This window comes from Sprattus sprattus (genome assembly GCF_963457725.1).
Source record: "Sprattus sprattus genome assembly, chromosome: 4".
Classification (NCBI taxonomy): domain Eukaryota; kingdom Metazoa; phylum Chordata; class Actinopteri; order Clupeiformes; family Clupeidae; genus Sprattus; species Sprattus sprattus.
The window spans coordinates 6,572,328-6,591,206 of NC_137923.1; the positions used below are offsets into that span (position 1 = coordinate 6,572,328).

The window sequence follows — 18,879 nt, forward strand, 5'->3', positions numbered from 1 at the left end:
CACAATGCACTTCAGTGTTTTCTCTTCCCTCCCTTTCTTTCCATCCCTCGCTGTCACACCTTTAGGAATGATGAGGAGAGAGTACAAGAGAGAGAGAGAGAGAGAGAGAGAGAGAGGGAGGGAGGAAAAAGAGCTTTAGAGAAGAAGAATTTGTAATGACTGTCATGATGAGGGTCTGCTCATGATAATAGGTCTCCTGAATCTAAACATGACGTTTAGAGTCAGTGTAGCCCTCCCTCAGGTCCTCTTCGCCCAGTGGGTGGGTTATACTTCCATGGCATTCTTACACATGTCTGAAACTACTTGTTTTCACTGGGGGTCAGACAATCCCCTCTGAAAAAGGAACGTCTCCTCCTCAACTATGTTCCCTCTTCCCTGGAAGTTGTTACCTGTGTCACAACAGGGATCTATAAGGTGGAGTCTCTCTCCTTCTTTCGGGAGCTCATATGTTTTATCTCCTTGCTTTGTTGCACCTTTCCAAACTGCATCCTGTGGTGTAACAAAGACTGACTGAAAAAGCCTTTTGCTGAGGGCTGCACGCGCGACAGAGAGCGCACCGAGAGCCTCCCGCTGCCACTCCTGCCCCCTCACCTACCCGTCTGGCCCTTTCATCTCTCCCTCTCTACCCCCACCCCCCTCCTCCTCTCTCTGCCTCCTCGCTGTCATCTTGACACACGGGGCCACCGCGCCGTGGTGTGCCTCGTGTTCTCCAGCACTGACAACACCTGCCTCCCCCTTACATGACAACAGCTCCTGTAGGGATGGCTGGTAATGAGAGAATGAATGAATAAAGAACTGAAGAAATTCACGTGTTTACAGATACAACAAAAAAAAAGCGCCACATCCTCCCCTGTGTGCAGGGTGACCTCCATAGTGGCATTGTACTACTCTATGGGCTTACCTCCATCCTCCTCAGCTGCGTGCTGATTGGCTAATGGCTGTTAACGGGAAGCATTATTCCCCCCGGACTTAAAGCGGGTGGCTGCACTCCGGCCTGTGTCGGGGGAGTGGATGGGCGCCATGACTGAGGCCAGCGAGATACATCGTGGCACACCGGCGGATTTATGGTGCTGGGGAGTGCGTTTATTATCTCACAAACAGCCCCCGCCGCCACCGATGGGGCAATTTATCCCCTCTCAAGGCCCAGCCCTGATTTGTGTTGTCTCTCTCTTTCTCTTTCTCTTTCTCTCACTCCCGTTCACACCCTCACTCACTCTCCATCCCTTCCACTCCCTTTCTCTATCTCTCCTCTCCGGGATGGTCAGATCAATCATGCTGACTGCTGGAGAGGGGGTGTGAACGGGGGGGGGGGGGGGGGGGCTATTACCTGACTTGAGGGGCGGGACTCACTGTTGAACCCACCCCTCACCTGTCATCCATTACCGGGCGTCTTTCTCTTCCTGTTTCCTCCACTGGTTTCTCAGACGTGTACAGTAGACTTTACATCCCCACAGAAACACAGATGGAACTCTCAGCTCCTGCTTTTCATCAAGTTTTCTTCCCGCCGCACGTCTGCACTGTGCTTGCGCCCCCCCCCCCTGCCAAACTGTGCTGGGGAATAAGGCCCCAGGGCAAATTTGATTCCTGCATGTTTGCCAGGTCCATTCTGTGTGTGTGTGTGTGTGTGTGTGTGTGTGTGGGGCAGCGAGTGCTGGACGCAGAGTGAACATGACAAGGGGGGCGCTCTTCCTGTCACTGCCAGCGCACTCATCATCACCAACACTCATGGAACACACGGCCCAGCAGCGTCCAGGCAATGATGGGGACACAGAGAGAGAGAGAGAGAGAGAGAGGGAGAGAGAGAGCGAGTGTGTGAGAGAGAGAGAGAGAGAGAGAGGGAGAGCTTCTGAGTTAGATAGATTGAGGAAAAGATGAAGCGAGATAGACAGATGGATAGAGAGCCATACAGGCAGAGAAGGAAAAAGTAACACTGAAAAAAAAAGCTTAAAGAGAAAGATTGCATTTATGCATATGTGTGTGTGTTTCTGTATGCCCAGCACGCACATACACACACACACACACACACACACACACACACACACACACACACACATACTGGCAGAAGGGAGGAGAAAGGGGAGTGAGGGATATGAATGTTTCCGAGAGAGATCTGATTTGATCTGTCTCTGCCTGTTGTTGGTAGGTGCTTTAGCGGGCTCGTTTAATATTTCCTGGCTCCTAATCAGTCATCGTCAATCCGCCATGTTGACGAGACTGTGATTCAATGTAGCCCGCCCTCCACTGGCCAGACCCAAGGGAGAGAGCACCCCCCCCCCCCCCCCCCCCCCCCACACACACACACACACACACACACACACACACACACACACACACACCATCATGCTTCTCCTCCTTCTCTGGCTCTCCTCTCTTCTCTGCCTCTTTAATACAATGTTTACAAGCCGGCGTATTGTCCTCAACATATTTCAAAGTCCTAAGTGCCCAAGGCGTTTCACTGACAAATCAAATAACGGCAAAATCATTTATTTCCCTCTGCTGTTTGCTAAACTGCAGGGGAGATGGGTGGAGGCAGAAAGGGAGAGAGAGAGAGAGAGAAAGAGAAAGAGAAAGGGGACGAGACAGAGTGCATTCATGAGAATGATTGCTTCAATAAAAAAATTATATCCCAAATCTGCTTAGCAGTCGTACTTTTGGACAGTAATTGTTTCAAATACAGCATGGCCTGGGGGTGCCTGGATTGAGTGGCATAAGGGAGGAAGGGAGGGAGGGAGGGAGGAGAGGGGGGGGTCATTGCATGTCCACACGATTAAAAACTGTGCTGCTTTGTTAGCTTGTCGCTCCACTGCGCTCAGTCAGATGTCGCCCAAATTCCAGACAGCGGCTGAATGTCGTTGAGGAAAAAACGTGTCTGAAGCAGAACAAAGAAACGCAATGAACGGGAAGAGAGCGAGAGAGTGACAATGACTGCAGGAGAGGAGTCAGTGACAGAAAGAGAAAGAGAGAGAGAGAGCAAGAGATAAAGAGGGAGAGACGTCTTGTAATGGCAAACTTCAAACACCAAGTCCTTCATGCTCAGCTGAAACGCTCACACTGAAACCCTCGGTGACATGCAGGTCAGAATAACGAACACCTCAGCCCCACACATCCACTAACCTCTCAGCTCCCATTCTAACCCTTCCTTTGTTTATTCTTCCCCCTTTCAGTAAGAACCTGCCACACAAGGACAACGCCACACCGGGCACGCCCAAGGTAAGCCAACCATCCTTCCGCCATTTTGGAGCCAGCAAACTGAATCGACGTTTCAGTTAAGCTTAATGGGAAAGAGAAGGGGTTTTGTCTCATTAGGAGAGGAAGGAAGCAGACTTTAACTTGACTGACACAAGAGTGGCTGAATTAAAAACGTGCTCAAGCGGTACTTTATTTCCTTCCGTAACTCACTTTGCTGAAAAACGACACGATGAAACGCTTCCTGTCGAGTCCATTTCATGGCGGTGGCCGGGGGGGAAGCTATGCAGTGCCCACTGTGTGGGGTTTCATTTTCTGGCCCAATCTAATTAGCCAGGAGCAGCAGATACACTGGCCCTCCTGCCACTAACACCCAGCGTCACTGACCAGGGCCAGCTCTCAGTCTCTGGCTTCCTCGCAGTGAGAGTCATAGCTCAAAACCTTTAGGGGGTCTCCACATAATTGTACCTGCAACCGTATCAAAACTGAAGGAGAGTTGAATCTTATCTTCAATCTGTAAGGTTCTGTCAAGGATCAAAACATTAGAGCTCAATATCTTAAAAAAGTGTTGAGAGTTGTCAGATAGACTCATATCAGTCCAAGCTCTTGATTTGTGGTTTGACATTTACCTGAACTATCTGATTTTAGATATTTATCTTTTATATTCCCCAGGTGAGCTGTAGCTTTAATACAGAGCAGTGCTGTGGGCAATGCAGCTATCGCTCAACCTGCACGTTAGGGTAATGATTCACTCACGAGAAAGTGCGCAGAGGGCATGTGGAAAGAAAGCTTGCTTTTGAGCTGGCACAACACCAAGCATGTAGACAGCGTTGGCACAGAGGAGGGAGATTGATGCCGAAAGTGTGACTCACTGATGGCATGTGCCCATTTTAGGGGCTCAGGATTCCGTGAGTGATTCTTTTTTGTCTCGCTCTAAATGGCACCCCCTTAAAATTCTGTGCGCTCTTCTGTATCTCCCCCCCTGGCTCCACTGTCTTCCCAGATGTCATGCTTCAGGTTAACGTGACAGCGTTAGAAAAGCTGAACACAGTGAGGTGAGCTCTCTACAGAACTGGTAATTTTTGGGAAGAGGCCTCCTCAACTCCACACATTATTCCATGCATGTGGAGAAGGACAGTGCATGTTATTAAAGCAAGACCTCTATCTCATCTGGGAAAACAGTAAGTATTCAGCCAAGCAGCTAGGGGTGGGGAGAGAGACACAAGACAAAGAGAGACACACTCAAAGATAGGAAGAGGGGGAGAGAGAGAGAGAGAGAGAGGGAGATACGCCTAGGTGAGGAAGCCAGCCATCTCAGACGTGACTGAGCATTCTGCCGCCGCCGTTTAGTATTCCGGCAGAAGGTGTGGATAATGAAGAGTTGTCGGGATCACAGCGCGCCCCTGCCGCCACAGTGCTCTACGCGCTGGCACTCGCATCTAGTCCGCCGCGCCGGTTCTAATGGGGATTAACCCCGCCCGCCCCCAGCCTGTTAGAAACGCCGTCTCCTCCGCCTATTGCCATGGCGACTCCATGCCAGCCCGTATGACTCTTAATCCCCCGGGGTCAAAGGGGAGCAGGTGCCCGCACCAGCATCTCCACGCCAGCCACGGCTCTCGCACTCGCGCTGAGCTGAGCTGGCATGGAAAGGCAGTCATCACGCTCCGTGATTTAGAGAAGCTCTGTGTCACAACTACTGGAATTAAGAGTTTCACAGTTCGACTGCAATGATTCTGTGGTTGATGTGTGTGTGTGCGTACTACTAGGTTTCTAACGTCACACACACACACACACACACGCACACACACACACATACACACACACACACACACACGCACACACACACACACACACACACACACACACACACACACACACACACACACACACACACAGACACAGACACACAAACGGTAGGCCGAAGCCACCACCAGAGGCCTGAGTAACCACAACGGACATAAAAAAGTTATTACAATACGCTATATATCATCCCATTTAATGGGCCAACAAGACATAAAACAGCTTGATTCCTCAAGCAATTTCATTCTCTAAACAGACTTGGCAACACAGACAGATACAAAAGACACACACACACACACACACACACACACAGCACAGTAGTCCCAAAGCACCAAAACACTGCGGGCACACAAATAAATAGTTCTCTGACCTTGCAATTCAAAAGCATAAGAAGCCATGCATAATGTCTAATTTACTGTCCCTGCTGAGAGGGTCTGCCATTTTTCACATATTAATATTAGATTACAGTTGTCAGCCACTGCAGCCCCTGCCCCTTCTCTCTCTTTGATTAATTGGAGCAGATTGTAAATACAAATATTTTATAGCAGCCTCATAAAAAGCTGGACGGAGATCAAGACTCCCAGTAAAGTAAGCAGTATTTCCCCCCTTCCCCCTCCTTCCCTAATTCATTTGGGAAATTAAGTCAATTACGTCTTCCCAGGGAGAGACCCATAATGTCCTTTGAGGCACACAGTCAGGTTTATGGATGACCAGCGTCTCTTGTTATGCTGCCTGCTGTCCTTTCCCCCCTGCTAAACTTTGACACTGGTCCCCCTCACTCATACACACTGCTCATAACTACTCTAACCTTGATGCTTATGTCGCGTCAGCCATAAGATCAGACACGATCTATAACATCACGTACGGGCTGAGGTTGTGATAATGATTCACTGTCAACTCTCTGGATCTAAGTATTGACCATAGCATACTCCTGAGCTTCTAGCCTATCCTTTTCACATAACTCTATTTCTGGTTTTGTGTTGAAAGCAGTGAAAGTGTTGAAGAGAATGCGTAATAATTGAATTAAGTTTAGTCCATATCTAAGTTACGTTTGGTGCTTACTTGCTTCTTCACCTTTTTTCTCTTCACAGTCACTCCTACTGTCCGTGCACATCAAACGCGAGGGCGAGTCTCCCGTCGTTTCCCCACTCTCGTCCGACGACGCTCACCACTCCGACAGATACCAGGTAGGATGGGAGGACAGGGCCAGAGAAAGAACCGCTGGTAGAGATGGACTTAAGGACATATGCGAAACAGAGTACAAATTATTAAGACAGATAAACTAACACATTAAGATACCAAGATTATATAGGTGTTACTTGTTTTGTCTATCAGCCTTATTACGGCAGTGCTGTATATGTGTGATGCATATCACCTAAATGACTTGTGTGGCTGTGAGTGAAGGCATCAGACAGAGCTGTGTGTATGTGTGTCTAAACAAAACGTTTGTTCAGCCCATCTCCCTTCTCCATCTTGTGCCTGGCCGGGTCTGTTGGCTGGATGTGTTAATGCAGTCTCCCCTCATCTTCAGCATCTCTCCTCCCTATCTTTGGGCCAGATTTACCCAGGCTGAAGCGTGTACGTCCCGCTCTGATATGTAATCATCCATAGTTTAACCCCGGGCTAATCTCACTTGCGCCCCTGAGCCCAGGATATCATCTCTAGGGCCCAGTGTCCTTGACAGTGGGCCTCGCCTTCCTGCCGGACGGCCATGCAGGCAAGGCCTTATTCCTCCGCTTCCTGCAATCTGTTGCCAGATTGATTTTTTTTTTTTTTAGGGGAGAACTCTTGAGTCAATAACAAAAAAAAAATGGATGTTTGAATTCAAGCGATGCTATAGTGCAATGCCACAAAGCTTAATTCATTAAAGTGTATTACCGTGAATTCAGTTCAACAGCCAAAAAATGTATGTTAAACACAGCTTTTAAAAGCAGCACTTTAAGCAAAAATCCTCATTAGCAAGGGATCACTAAAGGTTTTCGTGCAAATGATTAAGTCAATGATACATTTTTCTCCAGCTTCTCCTCCTATTCCAGGCTGTATCCATCATTAGTGAATCATGCAGCATCATTAAGGCAGTGTATTAGCATAACATAGAACGGTTGTCGATGGGCATGACTCAAGTGTTTCTCATAAGGAGCTGCAGCGGCGGATGATCTACGGGGAACTCTGGGGCCGTTTGAACCGATGCCCATGGTGCCCGTGTCAAGAAGCGGGCATCTATCGGCCCTGCTGGAGTCAGCAGTACATACATCCAGTTTAATAGAGCTAAATGATGATGGCCAGACAGGTTAAATTTGCTCTTAAATTACTATTCAGTATAAATGGAGATGTGTAAGTATCCAAGAGAGATGATAACTGTTCAGAGAACATTTGTCAGTACTAGATATACTCAAGCACCATGTTAATAAACTAGGAGGTCTATTCAAAAATGTACAACGCTGTGCATTGCATGGAGCTAGTCGGGTTTGCCTGTCACCAAATTTAACTTACTAAACAATTCATGCCTGAAGACTGAAGACCCAAGACTGAAGACCCAAGTCTGTTGTTGCAAATCCATAAATTGATGAAAAAATATTGTCTTGAAAGGAACGTCAAGGCTTCTACCTGTTCAATAATTTCTGTCAATTATATTAAATATGTCTTGTGTCAACTGTCACATTTTAACTACCACCTTTTATGCTATGGCGTTTAAACCTCAGCTTTTTAGGGCGGTAGGGGACAGGCAACCCACTACTGTGAACCAATAACGTATTGCTGCTCCCTAATGGCCTAATGTGGTACTGCAGTATTTTACGTCTCCTGAACTTTCACTTTGCGCGGTTGTCACATGACCACAATCAACATGGCGTCCACAGCGCGGTGATCCCGTATTTTGATATGGGTCTAGAGTTTTCAATCCCTTTGCATCCTTCTTAAATATTTATTTAAGTGTAGGTTTTAAGATTCATTGAAGCATCTTCTGGTTCATGTGAATTTCTCTAACACGTGAGTTTGGCTACTTTTTAAGCCTTTTTTTTAAGAGTGGAGGAATCCTGTAATGGAAGAGGAGGTAGCCAATGGGAAACGAGAAGTAGGTTTTTGTTTACAGCCAGGCTGCAGGTTGTGGATTGCAGTAGACAATCCAATGTAATCCAGCAGTAAATGTCTAACAAATTGTTAGTGATCGTAATACATGCAACCTTTAATAACTCTTGCGCATTTCCTGTGTTTTCTTTTTCCTGCTCACAGACATTTTTACGGGTGCGGGCTAACAGACAAACACGATTGAATGGTATGTATACATTGCCTTTGTCACAATGGAAATACCTTGAATAAAGTCTCTTTTTCGGAGTAGCATTAGGTCACAGTGGCCTTGTGTTGTGTTGTAACTGATTACTAAAAACCTTTTGTCCTGTAGTCAGTAACCAACGAACAACCTATTTACCTAGCTTATCTCATATTCATAATAAAATAAAGTCACCTGTTGTTGCACAGACTACACCACATGCATCCACAGATATACAGATATGTGGATGACTTGGTGATATATCAGTGCAATATTCTAAAAATAAATATTTAATCAGTTTTTATACATTTATTAATTAAGGCTAGGCATGCTATTTCTCATGCATTCACACTTCTGAGGTCATGCCCGTTCTACTTTTTGGGTCACAAACACATTCAGTTCATACCCACATTCATGAGCCCTAAGCGAGGAAAGGCTCTTTGCTGTAGTATTTGTGCTTCATGTAGACCCGTGTTATTTTAGCTGTGTTTATCTGAGGGTCTGGCAGAGTGCCTTTATAGGAGCTGGTCTCTTAAATTGGTCCCTCTCACAACCTCAATGAGTATGACTTCACAGGGTCAGAGTGTAACCTAGGACATGCATCGAGCAGAGCTGGTTATGGCTGTGCTGTCCTTGAAATAAGGATGGGGAAACAGCCACCTCTGGCCTACCGTCACCGTGAGGGTGAGGCTGGGTCTTTGGGGGCGGGGGGGCGGGCTTGACTGAAGCTATGTACTTCACACATCTCACTGTGAATAAGCCTGACCCTCGTCAGTTGACTTGTCACTGCGCTGTTGGGGCCTTGCCCAAAGCAGTGCTGGTCATTGCAGTCTCTGCATATGTCTGCTTTGAAGGAGAACTGGAGTCTGGCATAATGGCAGGGGTGTCCTATGATGCTTCAGTGGCTCTTTTGCATCCTGTGGTAGTGTTGTTAATTTATGCCTTGATTTGAACCTATTGTGCCATGCCACCGTGTCACAAAAGTAATATCAATTTCCCCCTAAAATAAAATAAAATCAAATATGAAGAACAAGGTGAATTCTCTCTCTGTCTGCTGTTCCCTCTTGTCTGTAGCGCCTGCATGAGCAGAGGATCTCTTTAACCCTTGACTTCTTGATATGTCAACAGTCGATGTCCTCTGCTGGTGCAGGCGCTCTGGCAAGGAATGTGTCAAAAGCTCCCCAAAACCTGTGCCCAGCGGTGTGCCCCTAGCCCCTTGCTGCCTACGCCACGGTAAGACCTCTGCCCATAGATTCTGGTTTGGTGTGCCCCATCAGGCAGTGAACCCTGTGAAGGGATTGGGGCGCTGGCTTTGTTTTAAACCGGTTCTCGGGTTGTAATGTCTGTTACCGCTCGGTCGAGACCGCTGTTATCTCTGGAGGAAGGGCCACGTTTCTGGAAAAACTCCTGCCGTGCCTAATTAATCCGCCTTTTCCTCTCCCCCCGTTTAACGACGCCCTCCTCCATTACCGTCACCCTGGCCCGGGAGAGATGATGAGCCGTTGTATCCTCTCTCCTTCCCTCGTTCATCCCTTTTTCCCTCTCTCTCTCTCTCGCCCTGTGCACCCTCCTCACGCTGTCCCTCGTCACCCAGAAGTTATGGCACATCTTTTCCCTCGCCCGAGTCCCCCTTGGCTCCTTTTCGCAATCACGGCCACCTAAAAATTAATGTCCCCGCGCGCCATTTGCAGTTAAGAAAAGGCGACACAGACTTACGGCGCAATAGGCGCTGTTATGCTGTGTTAAATTTCTAATTATGTGCGTGGGGCGGGGAGGGACGACAGGCAGAGGGTGACGAGACCCAGCCCATCTCTGTGACACACACACACACACACACGACGACTGACTCCCCGAGAAACGGTACATTGTTGTGTTGGGTGTGGTTAATACCACCCTAATTTTTCAAGGCTGTTATGTCTTCATGATAGCTATTTTGTTTATTTAACCGGTTGAAGACCGCTGTCCAGGGTCTTTTTGTCTTTGGTACCAGACATAGGGCAAGTGCCTCAGTACGGCGTTTGTGTGCATTAAGCCTTAGGCAGAGTGGGTCTTATCCTCTCGAATGAGTTACACAGACAAGGGATTTTGGCATTTTGTGAATGTCAGGGGCGTTTAATGTTGCTTTTTAGCCAAACCAACGTGAAGGGCTCAGCCTGTTCTTCCATGTCCTTCTCCTTAACAAGTCCTGACCCCAGGCATGTCAGATGAAATCTGTCGCTCCAAAACATTAACCAACCTCTGGGTGACACATGGCATGCTGTGTGTCAACTGTGTTTTGATCTCATTAGCTTGGTTTAATCGCAAACCAACTAAAGAGCCTAATTATTTCACCCCGATTCTCAAAGTGAATGTGAATGTTCAACCCCTTACAATGAATGAATGCATGTATGTATGTGTTGGTTACAGTTGCCTGACACTGTTTCTCTGTGTGTGTTGTGTGTTGCAGCTCGGATCGGGAAGATGAAGCGCCGGAAGCCTGAAGATGGGCAGGTATGTCCACTGTGCAGCGCCCCGCTGGCAGGGACAGAGGAGGAGATGAGTAGGCATGTGGAACAGTGTCTGTTTAAGGTAGCCTCCTGCTCCGATGCTTGTTCACTCCTGCACAGGCCAGCCTCCTGGCCCCTCCCTCTCAATCTCCCTGTCCCTACGCTTTCTCTGTCCTCTTCTGACTGCTCCTTCCCCTGGACATCAGCACCTAGTCTGCTTTAACAGGCCCAAGTGTCCCTAGGCACCAGTGTAAGACACAGGGAGCGCTCTCGTTAGCGCATACCTGGCGCTAGCCAACTAATGCGGTCCCTGGAGGAACATTTCCCAGGCTCTATAAGGAAGTGTAGCGATGATGCAGAACAACAAGAGGTTTCACCTGACTCATGTCCAGGGGAAGGAAGGGGGTTTATGGATGCCCTCTGGTCCTCATGTTAGTTGATCTCAGCCCCCTCCTGACCCATTTAGTCAGAGCCTCACACACAAGCCAGTAATGTGGTGATCATAAGCCCATTGGACATGTAATTGAACCCTTGTTTTGGCTTCAGGTACTGGGTGGGTCAGGTGGCAATCTAGTGGACTTAAGTAGACACCAGTTCCTTTCTGTCTAACCCATGGTTATTTTGGTAGTCAGTGTTACTAACAGCACCACAACACTCTTTTGGTGATGGGCTCCTACAGTGCATGTGATTTAATAGTTTTTAGGGGGTGATTATATTATATTTGTCCCTAGAAGGGTTTGGCAAAACGGGAATCATTTACATTTTCAGGTGTAAAGGATGTCATGGTTGTGCTTTAAAGTTTTCTGCTTCCTCAGAGGGAAGGAGTGTGCGGCCCCGAAGACGACTCCGGAGACGGAGAGAACGGAAATCGCTTCGAGGAATACGAGTGGTGCGGCCAGAAGAGGGTCCGAGCCACCACCCTACTCGAGGGCGGCTTCAGAGGTAGGCTCCACCGCAGCTAAGCACAACATGGAACCAGGCAGACCTAGTTTACCTTGCCTATTAGTCAGTGTTACATGCCTGTCTAGGGCTTTAGAATGTAACAAACATTTAAAAACACGGGCCGACAACGGAGTAAAAATAACCGTGAATTTATTGGACAAATAATTAAATAAATAACTAAGGCTCAAAATTAACACCACAAACAAAAACCCAAGGTCTTGAGAACAGGCCTCAACAGCCTGACGCTCTCTCCCGGTCTCTCACTCCGGTGAGTAGCGATCATTATGTTAGAGGCGCGGGCAGGGCCTAGCAGAAAAGAATGGTGGCAGACAACAGAAAATCGCGATCCCCAAAGCCAGCTCCCGTGTGATGAACCCCGGCCGCTTTTAAAGGGCCGGGACTTCTCTAACCCAATGGGATTGGAGTCCCAATCAGCAGGGCACCAACCTGTTTGCAATAAACAGAAAACAAAACAAAACGCACAGGCAAAAATAGACAGCCAGACCCACAGGGTCGTAACACCCCCACCACCAAAATTCAACATATAATGTTGATAAACAACAGGGCAAGACAGGGCCATAAGGACAGAACCATAAGCACATCATAAGGTCAGAATCAAAAGCACATCATAAGGACATCATAAGGACTGAATCAAAAGCACATAATAAGGACTGAATCATAAGGACATCATAAGGACTGAATCAAAAGCACATCATAAGGACTGAATCAAAAGCACATCATAAGGACTGAATCATAAGGACATCATAAGCACAACTTAAGGACTGAATCAGAAGGCCAGCACCATAAGGCCATCATAAGGCCGGCACCATAAGGCCATACTCATAAGAACAATATCATAAGGACAATCATAATCAGAAGGACAGAATCATAAGGACAATATCATAAGCACAGTACCACAACGACAGAAACAAAAAAATCTACACGGTTCAAACAAAACAGTTGCTCTGTCCCGATGTTTGTTCGTTCTTGAGACAACAGTTATTTCTTTGGCTTTCTGCTTTTAACCTCGGACTGAGGGTGTTGCCTGGAGAGCACAGAACAACTTCCAAAGTTCTCTTTTACAATTAAGGACATGCGGCAACAAGTTGTCCAACTGGTAATCCCAACACTCACGCGAATCACGCCTCTGCGGAGAATTATCAGACGCGGAATTCCAGCTGCTGCGCGGTTGGAGGCTTGCGACAGTATGGAGAACGCAACTTTTTAACTCTCCCTCCCAGGGACGAAAGGCACTGCTGCTTCAGCTTTGGTCCTCTCAGCTTCGTCATAGAAGGGCAATGGTGTTAAAACGTTGTACGAAGGAGGTTTGAGATTGCGTTCATCCTCTTTAAAGCTGCATTGTCCGCTGCAATGCTGTTGTCTGGTGGGGGGCGTCAGGTAATTATTGAGGCACTTCACCTGCGTCCTCCTAATTGGTGAGCTGCCTGCCGGTAACCACTCCGTTGCTCGGTCATGCCTGCTGTATCGCTAAGACCCTGTTTCGCGATACACGGAGGACTGTCAAAACGGTCAAATTAGATCCACAGAAAATCCATAATCTGACGTCTTCTTCCCCACCCCAAAAATGAATGCTCAGAAAAGCAGTCCAAAAGCAGAGGACAAAATTGAGAAGCCACGAACTTCAAGCATTTGCCACCTAATGCTCTGAACAGAACGACAGTCATTTGTATAGGCCTACCGTCAACGGCACCGAACAGCGCAGCCACCAAGATGCGCACCAGGTGAAATAAATAAATAAATCTACACCACTTTGTCTGCCAATTAACCACCACCAAATCAAAGAAACAATCAAAACACTAACTCACTAGAGCTCAGCGAGCTTCCGAACAAAAAGTATTACGGGGAAATAAATAGGCAACGGACAACACAAAAACGAGACTGAGGATCAACAGGCAAAACCGAAAAAAATCTATGCAATAAGACGGGTTCAAAGCAAAGGATGAGCCCCCATTTTGTTACATGCCTGTCTAGGGCTTTAGAATGTAACAAACATTTAAAAACACGGGCCGACAACGGAGTAAAAATAACCGTGAATTTATTGGACAAATAATTAAATAAATAACTAAGGCTCAAAATTAACACCACAAACAAAAACCCAAGGTCTTGAGAACAGGCCTCAACAGCCTGACGCTCTCTCCCGGTCTCTCACTCCGGTGAGTAGCGATCATTATGTTAGAGGCGCGGGCAGGGCCTAGCAGAAAAGAATGGTGGCAGACAACAGAAAATCGCGATCCCCAAAGCCAGCTCCCGTGTGATGAACCCCGGCCGCTTTTAAAGGGCCGGGACTTCTCTAACCCAATGGGATTGGAGTCCCAATCAGCAGGGCACCAACCTGTTTGCAATAAACAGAAAACAAAACAAAACGCACAGGCAAAAATAGACAGCCAGACCCACAGGGTCGTAACAGTCAGTGACTGCTGTATTTAGAGCAGATGATGATGCCCGTCCTTAACCGGAGGTCCTGAAGGCTTTATGCCCCTTGCCAGTATATCAGGGTGGATGAGTGACTACTTTGAGTCCCTCTTATTCTAATGGTTAAGCTGAGGAATGAAACCTAAATGGAAATCTAAACATTCCGAATGGTTTTTAGTGTGAGTAATATATATATAAAAAAAAATATATGTATCCTCAGGCTAATATATAAAAAATATAAATATATGTATCCTTAGACTAATATAAAAAAATATAAATATATGTATCCTTAGACTGATATATAAAGAATATAAATATATGTATCCTTAGGCTAAAATATTAAGTGTTTCAAAAGATTCAAGAATGTGAATGTAAGTCTGAAACCAAAAATACAATCTTACCTGATTTGAAAGAAAGAAAGAAATGTCTGTATTTTGCGAAGCATGGTTGTTATGGTCATAAGTGGCAATACATATCAACCCATGAGGCACACAATTAATCGTTCTTTTGTAGTTTTCCAAATGCATCTACCACTGGTGCCCGTACCCCCAAGAGAAAGTGATTCTCCCCCCCCCCCCCAAAAAAAACCTCTTATCTCCATGCTAAGGCTTCTCGCATTCGATCACTATGAAGAGCTAATTTACAAAGCCTCGAAAAAGAGCTGCTTTCTGGTCTGTTTCTAAGACCTGGACCAGACAGAGCAACAAGCGCCAGATCAATTCTGACTCCGAGCTAAACTCTGTTTGCACAGAAGCCACCCAGCCCTTGATCTAATGAGCAGAAAGACCCTTCTGCACTTCTGTGATGTGGCAGACAGGGAGAGCAGGAAAGGGGACAGGGAGGGGGGGGGGGGGGGTTAGGGAGGGTTGTGGTAGGGGCAGCATGCCTGGTTGGGGGGGCACTTGAAAGGCCCCCCCAGAAAGCTCAGAAGGTGGATTTAGACTTGAAATGTGCAGCTGAAGGCTTCCAGTGTTCAATCAGCCACGCTAAGAGGAACCCCCACAGCCTGGAGAGAGAGAGAGAGAGAGAACGGCAGAAGAGAGGGAGGTTAGCTGTCTAGAGGGAGAGAGAGAGAGAGAGAGAACGGCAGAAGAGAGGGAGGTTAGCTGTCTAGAGGGAGAGGGCGAGGGAGAGGGAGAGAGAGAACGGCAGAAGAGAGGGAGGTTAGCTGTCTAGAGGGAGAGGGAGAGGGAGCAGGGCATCAATGGGATAAGAGGCATATCCTCTGTGAACTAGCCTCACCCCTCTCCCCCCTACCTTCCCTTTGAGTACAGGGAAGAAAGCCAAGGGGAAACACTTTCAACTGCACAAGAGTGTTAGAGGGGGGAGAGGAGGAAAGATAGACACAGAGAGAGAGGAGCAATCGAAGAGGATCAGGTTTGTGCTTGGAGGATTGAGGATGGGGGGGGGGATCGGGGGGTTGTGAGATGGTGATGGTGGAGGGGGTGGGTGTGTGCTCTCTGTCCGTGGCTTAAGGAGGCCGCTGTGTCGATGAAGAGATTGAGATGGCAGACACAGAGAAGGGAGATCCTCGGAGAGGGAGCGCAAAGATTTAGGCCAGTGGAGATGGCACAAGGGGATAAGCACTCTTAAGAGAGAGGGAGGGGGTAAAAAAAAGAACACAAACACACAAGACTTCAAAGAAGGCTGATGTCTGGTGTCTGGTGTCTGGTCTCCCCCCCAAACAGCAGGATCCCAACACTGCAAACTCGAAAAATGCCACAGAATGCAATGATTGGGTGAACTTTGACCCACGGCTGGAATCTAAAGGGTGGTAGCCCAAATGGGGGCAGAGTGGCATCGGGGTGACGGCCGATTCCATTTCACGTGGCTTGGGGACCTGATGGTGGCATTTGTCTTGTGCGTCTGTGGCAGGTAGCCGACGGGAGCGCTTACATGTATGTAAATCGCCACGTTTTCGGTCACCGTCGGCAGGCGTAGAACAGAGGGTCGCCATGTATAATGCATGTTAAGGTTAGCATTTAAGAGCTCAGGTTGGAGGCCCCCTTTTGATAATAACATCATTTACATGAGGCTGTGCCCTCTTTAGCCTTGTCAGATTCCCTCTCTGTGTGTGTCCATGTACACCATGTCTACAGGTCTACGTACGACACTGGACTAAAGAATAATATGCATGTGTCCATCGCTACATGCTCGCCGTGTGTGTGTGAGACACACACACACACACACACACACACAAGGTTATTGATCTTGTCTGGGCTGACAGAAGGAGGAGTAAGACCTCCTCCCTGAGGGTGGCTGCCGGTGAGTGCGTGCAGCGGCGTGCATAATGTGACTGAAAGGCAGTTAGAGTGGCGCTGACCTTTTCAGCCCAGATTAGATTGGCCTGCCAGGACTGGTTAGCGCCAGCCATGCAGCCCCGGTCACATGACCTCCCAGGTAACCCCCCCCCCCCCTCAAAATCCACCTCCTGCACTGGCTCATGGGATGCCAGGGGTGGGGTCTCATTTTGATTGGATGGCACATTTCATGTTTAATACCCTCCATAAGCCACAGAAAGGGTGTCTTTAAACTACACAAGGATGATCCCAGAAGAAGACTGAAGGGGCAATGGATGCCTCTGTGGTCACTGTGTCTGTCTCTCTCTGGCCAGAGGACCAATCAGTGGTCCTCAGCTCCACCTACCCACCCACCCTACAGCCCCAGCCATGCATTACCAACCGCTTGCAGGATCCATAGTCTGATCAATTGATTGGATTAACAGTGATTTTTTTTTTTTCTTCTTTTCTTCTTCTTTTTTTCCCTCCTCCTGGCCTGCCACATCTTGGTCAGTCCCGGCCGCCATTAGTGGTCGGGACAATCTTATTTATTTGTGTTCTTCCCAGCCTCTTGTCTCCACTTCCCCGCAGTGAATTGATGAAATGTTGGGCATCATTTACGGTTTATCACCTTTTTTGACCCTGGCGGCTCCTCGCCTCATCCCCAGCGGTGGCTCTCTCTCCCCTGCACAGTGGGAAGCATCAAGCCGCATGATGGTGCCTTCCAGCTCTCCTTGCCCACTTCTGTTGTAGGTGTTTTTCATTTGTAACCCGACGGAAGTGGCCGACCCTGACTAGCCCAGCCCTTGAGCGGCCCGTCAGACTGGCTTAGCATGAGGTGTTGTGGCGGGCTGCTGGTGTGCATCCATTTTGGGGGGCTCTGGGGTTCTGTGGGCTAACGGGCGGTGAAATGGGCCTGATTTATGTGGCACGGCCATTGAGCACATATGCCACCACAGCCACAGGGACCGAATAAAACTTAAAAGGTCCCTTTTATTTGATCACTAAAACCATCGACGCATTGTAAAAAGGGTTAGCATTTTGTGGTGCATTTTATTCCTGCACACAAAGAAGGGCAGTTTTTTTCCTCTGCCTTCAGTTTGACAAGCCCAGGAGACACACATATAGACACACCACCACACACACACACACACACACACTCACCAGAAACCCACAACTGTCAGTCCAACATCAGTCCACTAACATACACTGTTAGAACAGGTGTGAAGCAGCTGCTCCATCTTCCGTTTTACTCCGTCTCTGTCTGTCTCTCTCTCTCTCTCTTACACACATACACACACGGATAGACATCCTCTCCATCCTTCACGCTAAAAGGTCAAGACGGGGGAGAAACTGGTTAAACCGGCCCCCCACTACAGTTAAAACCAACCTGTCAGTTTGACAGTCCACACTCGTTCACTCAATCACTCCACACTCTTCCGTCACGCACCCCCACCCCCTTCTCCTCTCTTCAGTCTCTTCTTCCTCTCCAGAAGGGTGTAATAGGCTAGGCTACATCCTTTCTCCTCCACTCATCCCATCGCCACTCAATCAGAGCCCCCATCCTCCCCAGCCCTCCGTCACCCAGGCTCTGGGCCTAAGCAGAGCTGAAGGGCCCAGTCAGGCGGGCCGCGGGCGTTTGTCTCCCCACTCATCACTGGGTTTATAGAGGTGCCAGTCACCCCACCGGGACACGCTCCACTGAATGGCGTCCCCGCCCTCACCTCACCTCACCACCCAAACCTCCACACCTGCCAGACAGGCACCTGACACTGCCCCCTCCCCCCCCCCCCCCACTCACCTCCTTTGCTGATGGCTCTGTAACCCGCCAAGGCCACAGCCCACCACTTGCTTTACTGCCCGCCGCTTCCCCGACGTGCCTGCTTCAATCAGCCACCCAAGCCTCCTGGGCTTTAATTGGCTCGCAGGCTTGTGGCGAGGTTTATTGGATTCTGTTGGACCCTCGCTGCATTTTAACTACGCTCTCCTGCGTTTCCCTTTTAAACCAAATTATGTTATGGCACAATCTTAACGATTTGTTTTGTGTGTGTCTCTCGTGTCTTTCAGGAACTGGTTTTGCCGTGTGTAGCACAAAGGAGAGCCACGACAGTGACGCAGATCTGGACGTGGACGGTGACGACACACTTGAGTACGGCAAAGCACAGTATCCTTTTTCTTCATACTAAACCAGTGCTTACATATCTAATGCCTCGGCATACCACCAGTCTCACCTCTTACTAAGTAAGTGGGACAACACTACTCTCTTCAAGGAAGGTCACAGGTAACAGGTGGAAGCTGGGTTAGGTTACAGGTTTTTGGGCCCCTTGTGAATGTGACTGTAAAAAAAGCCTTGTGGTTGTTTGGCCTTGAACCATTGATTCCAGGTACACAGAAGCAGATATAATTCCCTGTTCTGGAGAGGACCAAGGCGACACCAAAGAGCGGGAGGCGCTGCGCGGAGCCGTGTTAAAGTGAGCCAGCACTT

General features: G+C 48.2%; 1 protein-coding gene across 3 annotated transcripts in view; it reads left to right on the top strand.

The window, feature by feature from the left end:
- The window catches only part of rnf220a (ring finger protein 220a), a gene marked incomplete at its 5' end in the record, with an annotated part of 128,822 nt that overhangs the window by 93,986 nt on the left and 15,957 nt on the right, over positions 1-18,879 (top strand). Inside the window, 7 exons of one of the 3 annotated variants that reach the window (XM_080837804.1) lie at positions 3,165-3,210; positions 6,078-6,173; positions 8,218-8,260; positions 10,701-10,822; positions 11,556-11,682; positions 18,462-18,558; positions 18,779-18,865. In XM_080837804.1, coding sequence (XP_080693930.1) covers positions 3,165-3,210; positions 6,078-6,173; positions 8,218-8,260; positions 10,701-10,822; positions 11,556-11,682; positions 18,462-18,558; positions 18,779-18,865 — 618 coding nt within the window. Of the gene's footprint in view, positions 1-3,164; positions 3,211-6,077; positions 6,174-7,847; positions 8,060-8,217; positions 8,261-10,700; positions 10,823-11,555; positions 11,683-18,461; positions 18,559-18,778; positions 18,866-18,879 lie in introns of those variants that run through there. The other 2 variants (XM_080837805.1, XM_080837803.1) reach the window with 2 other exon arrangements.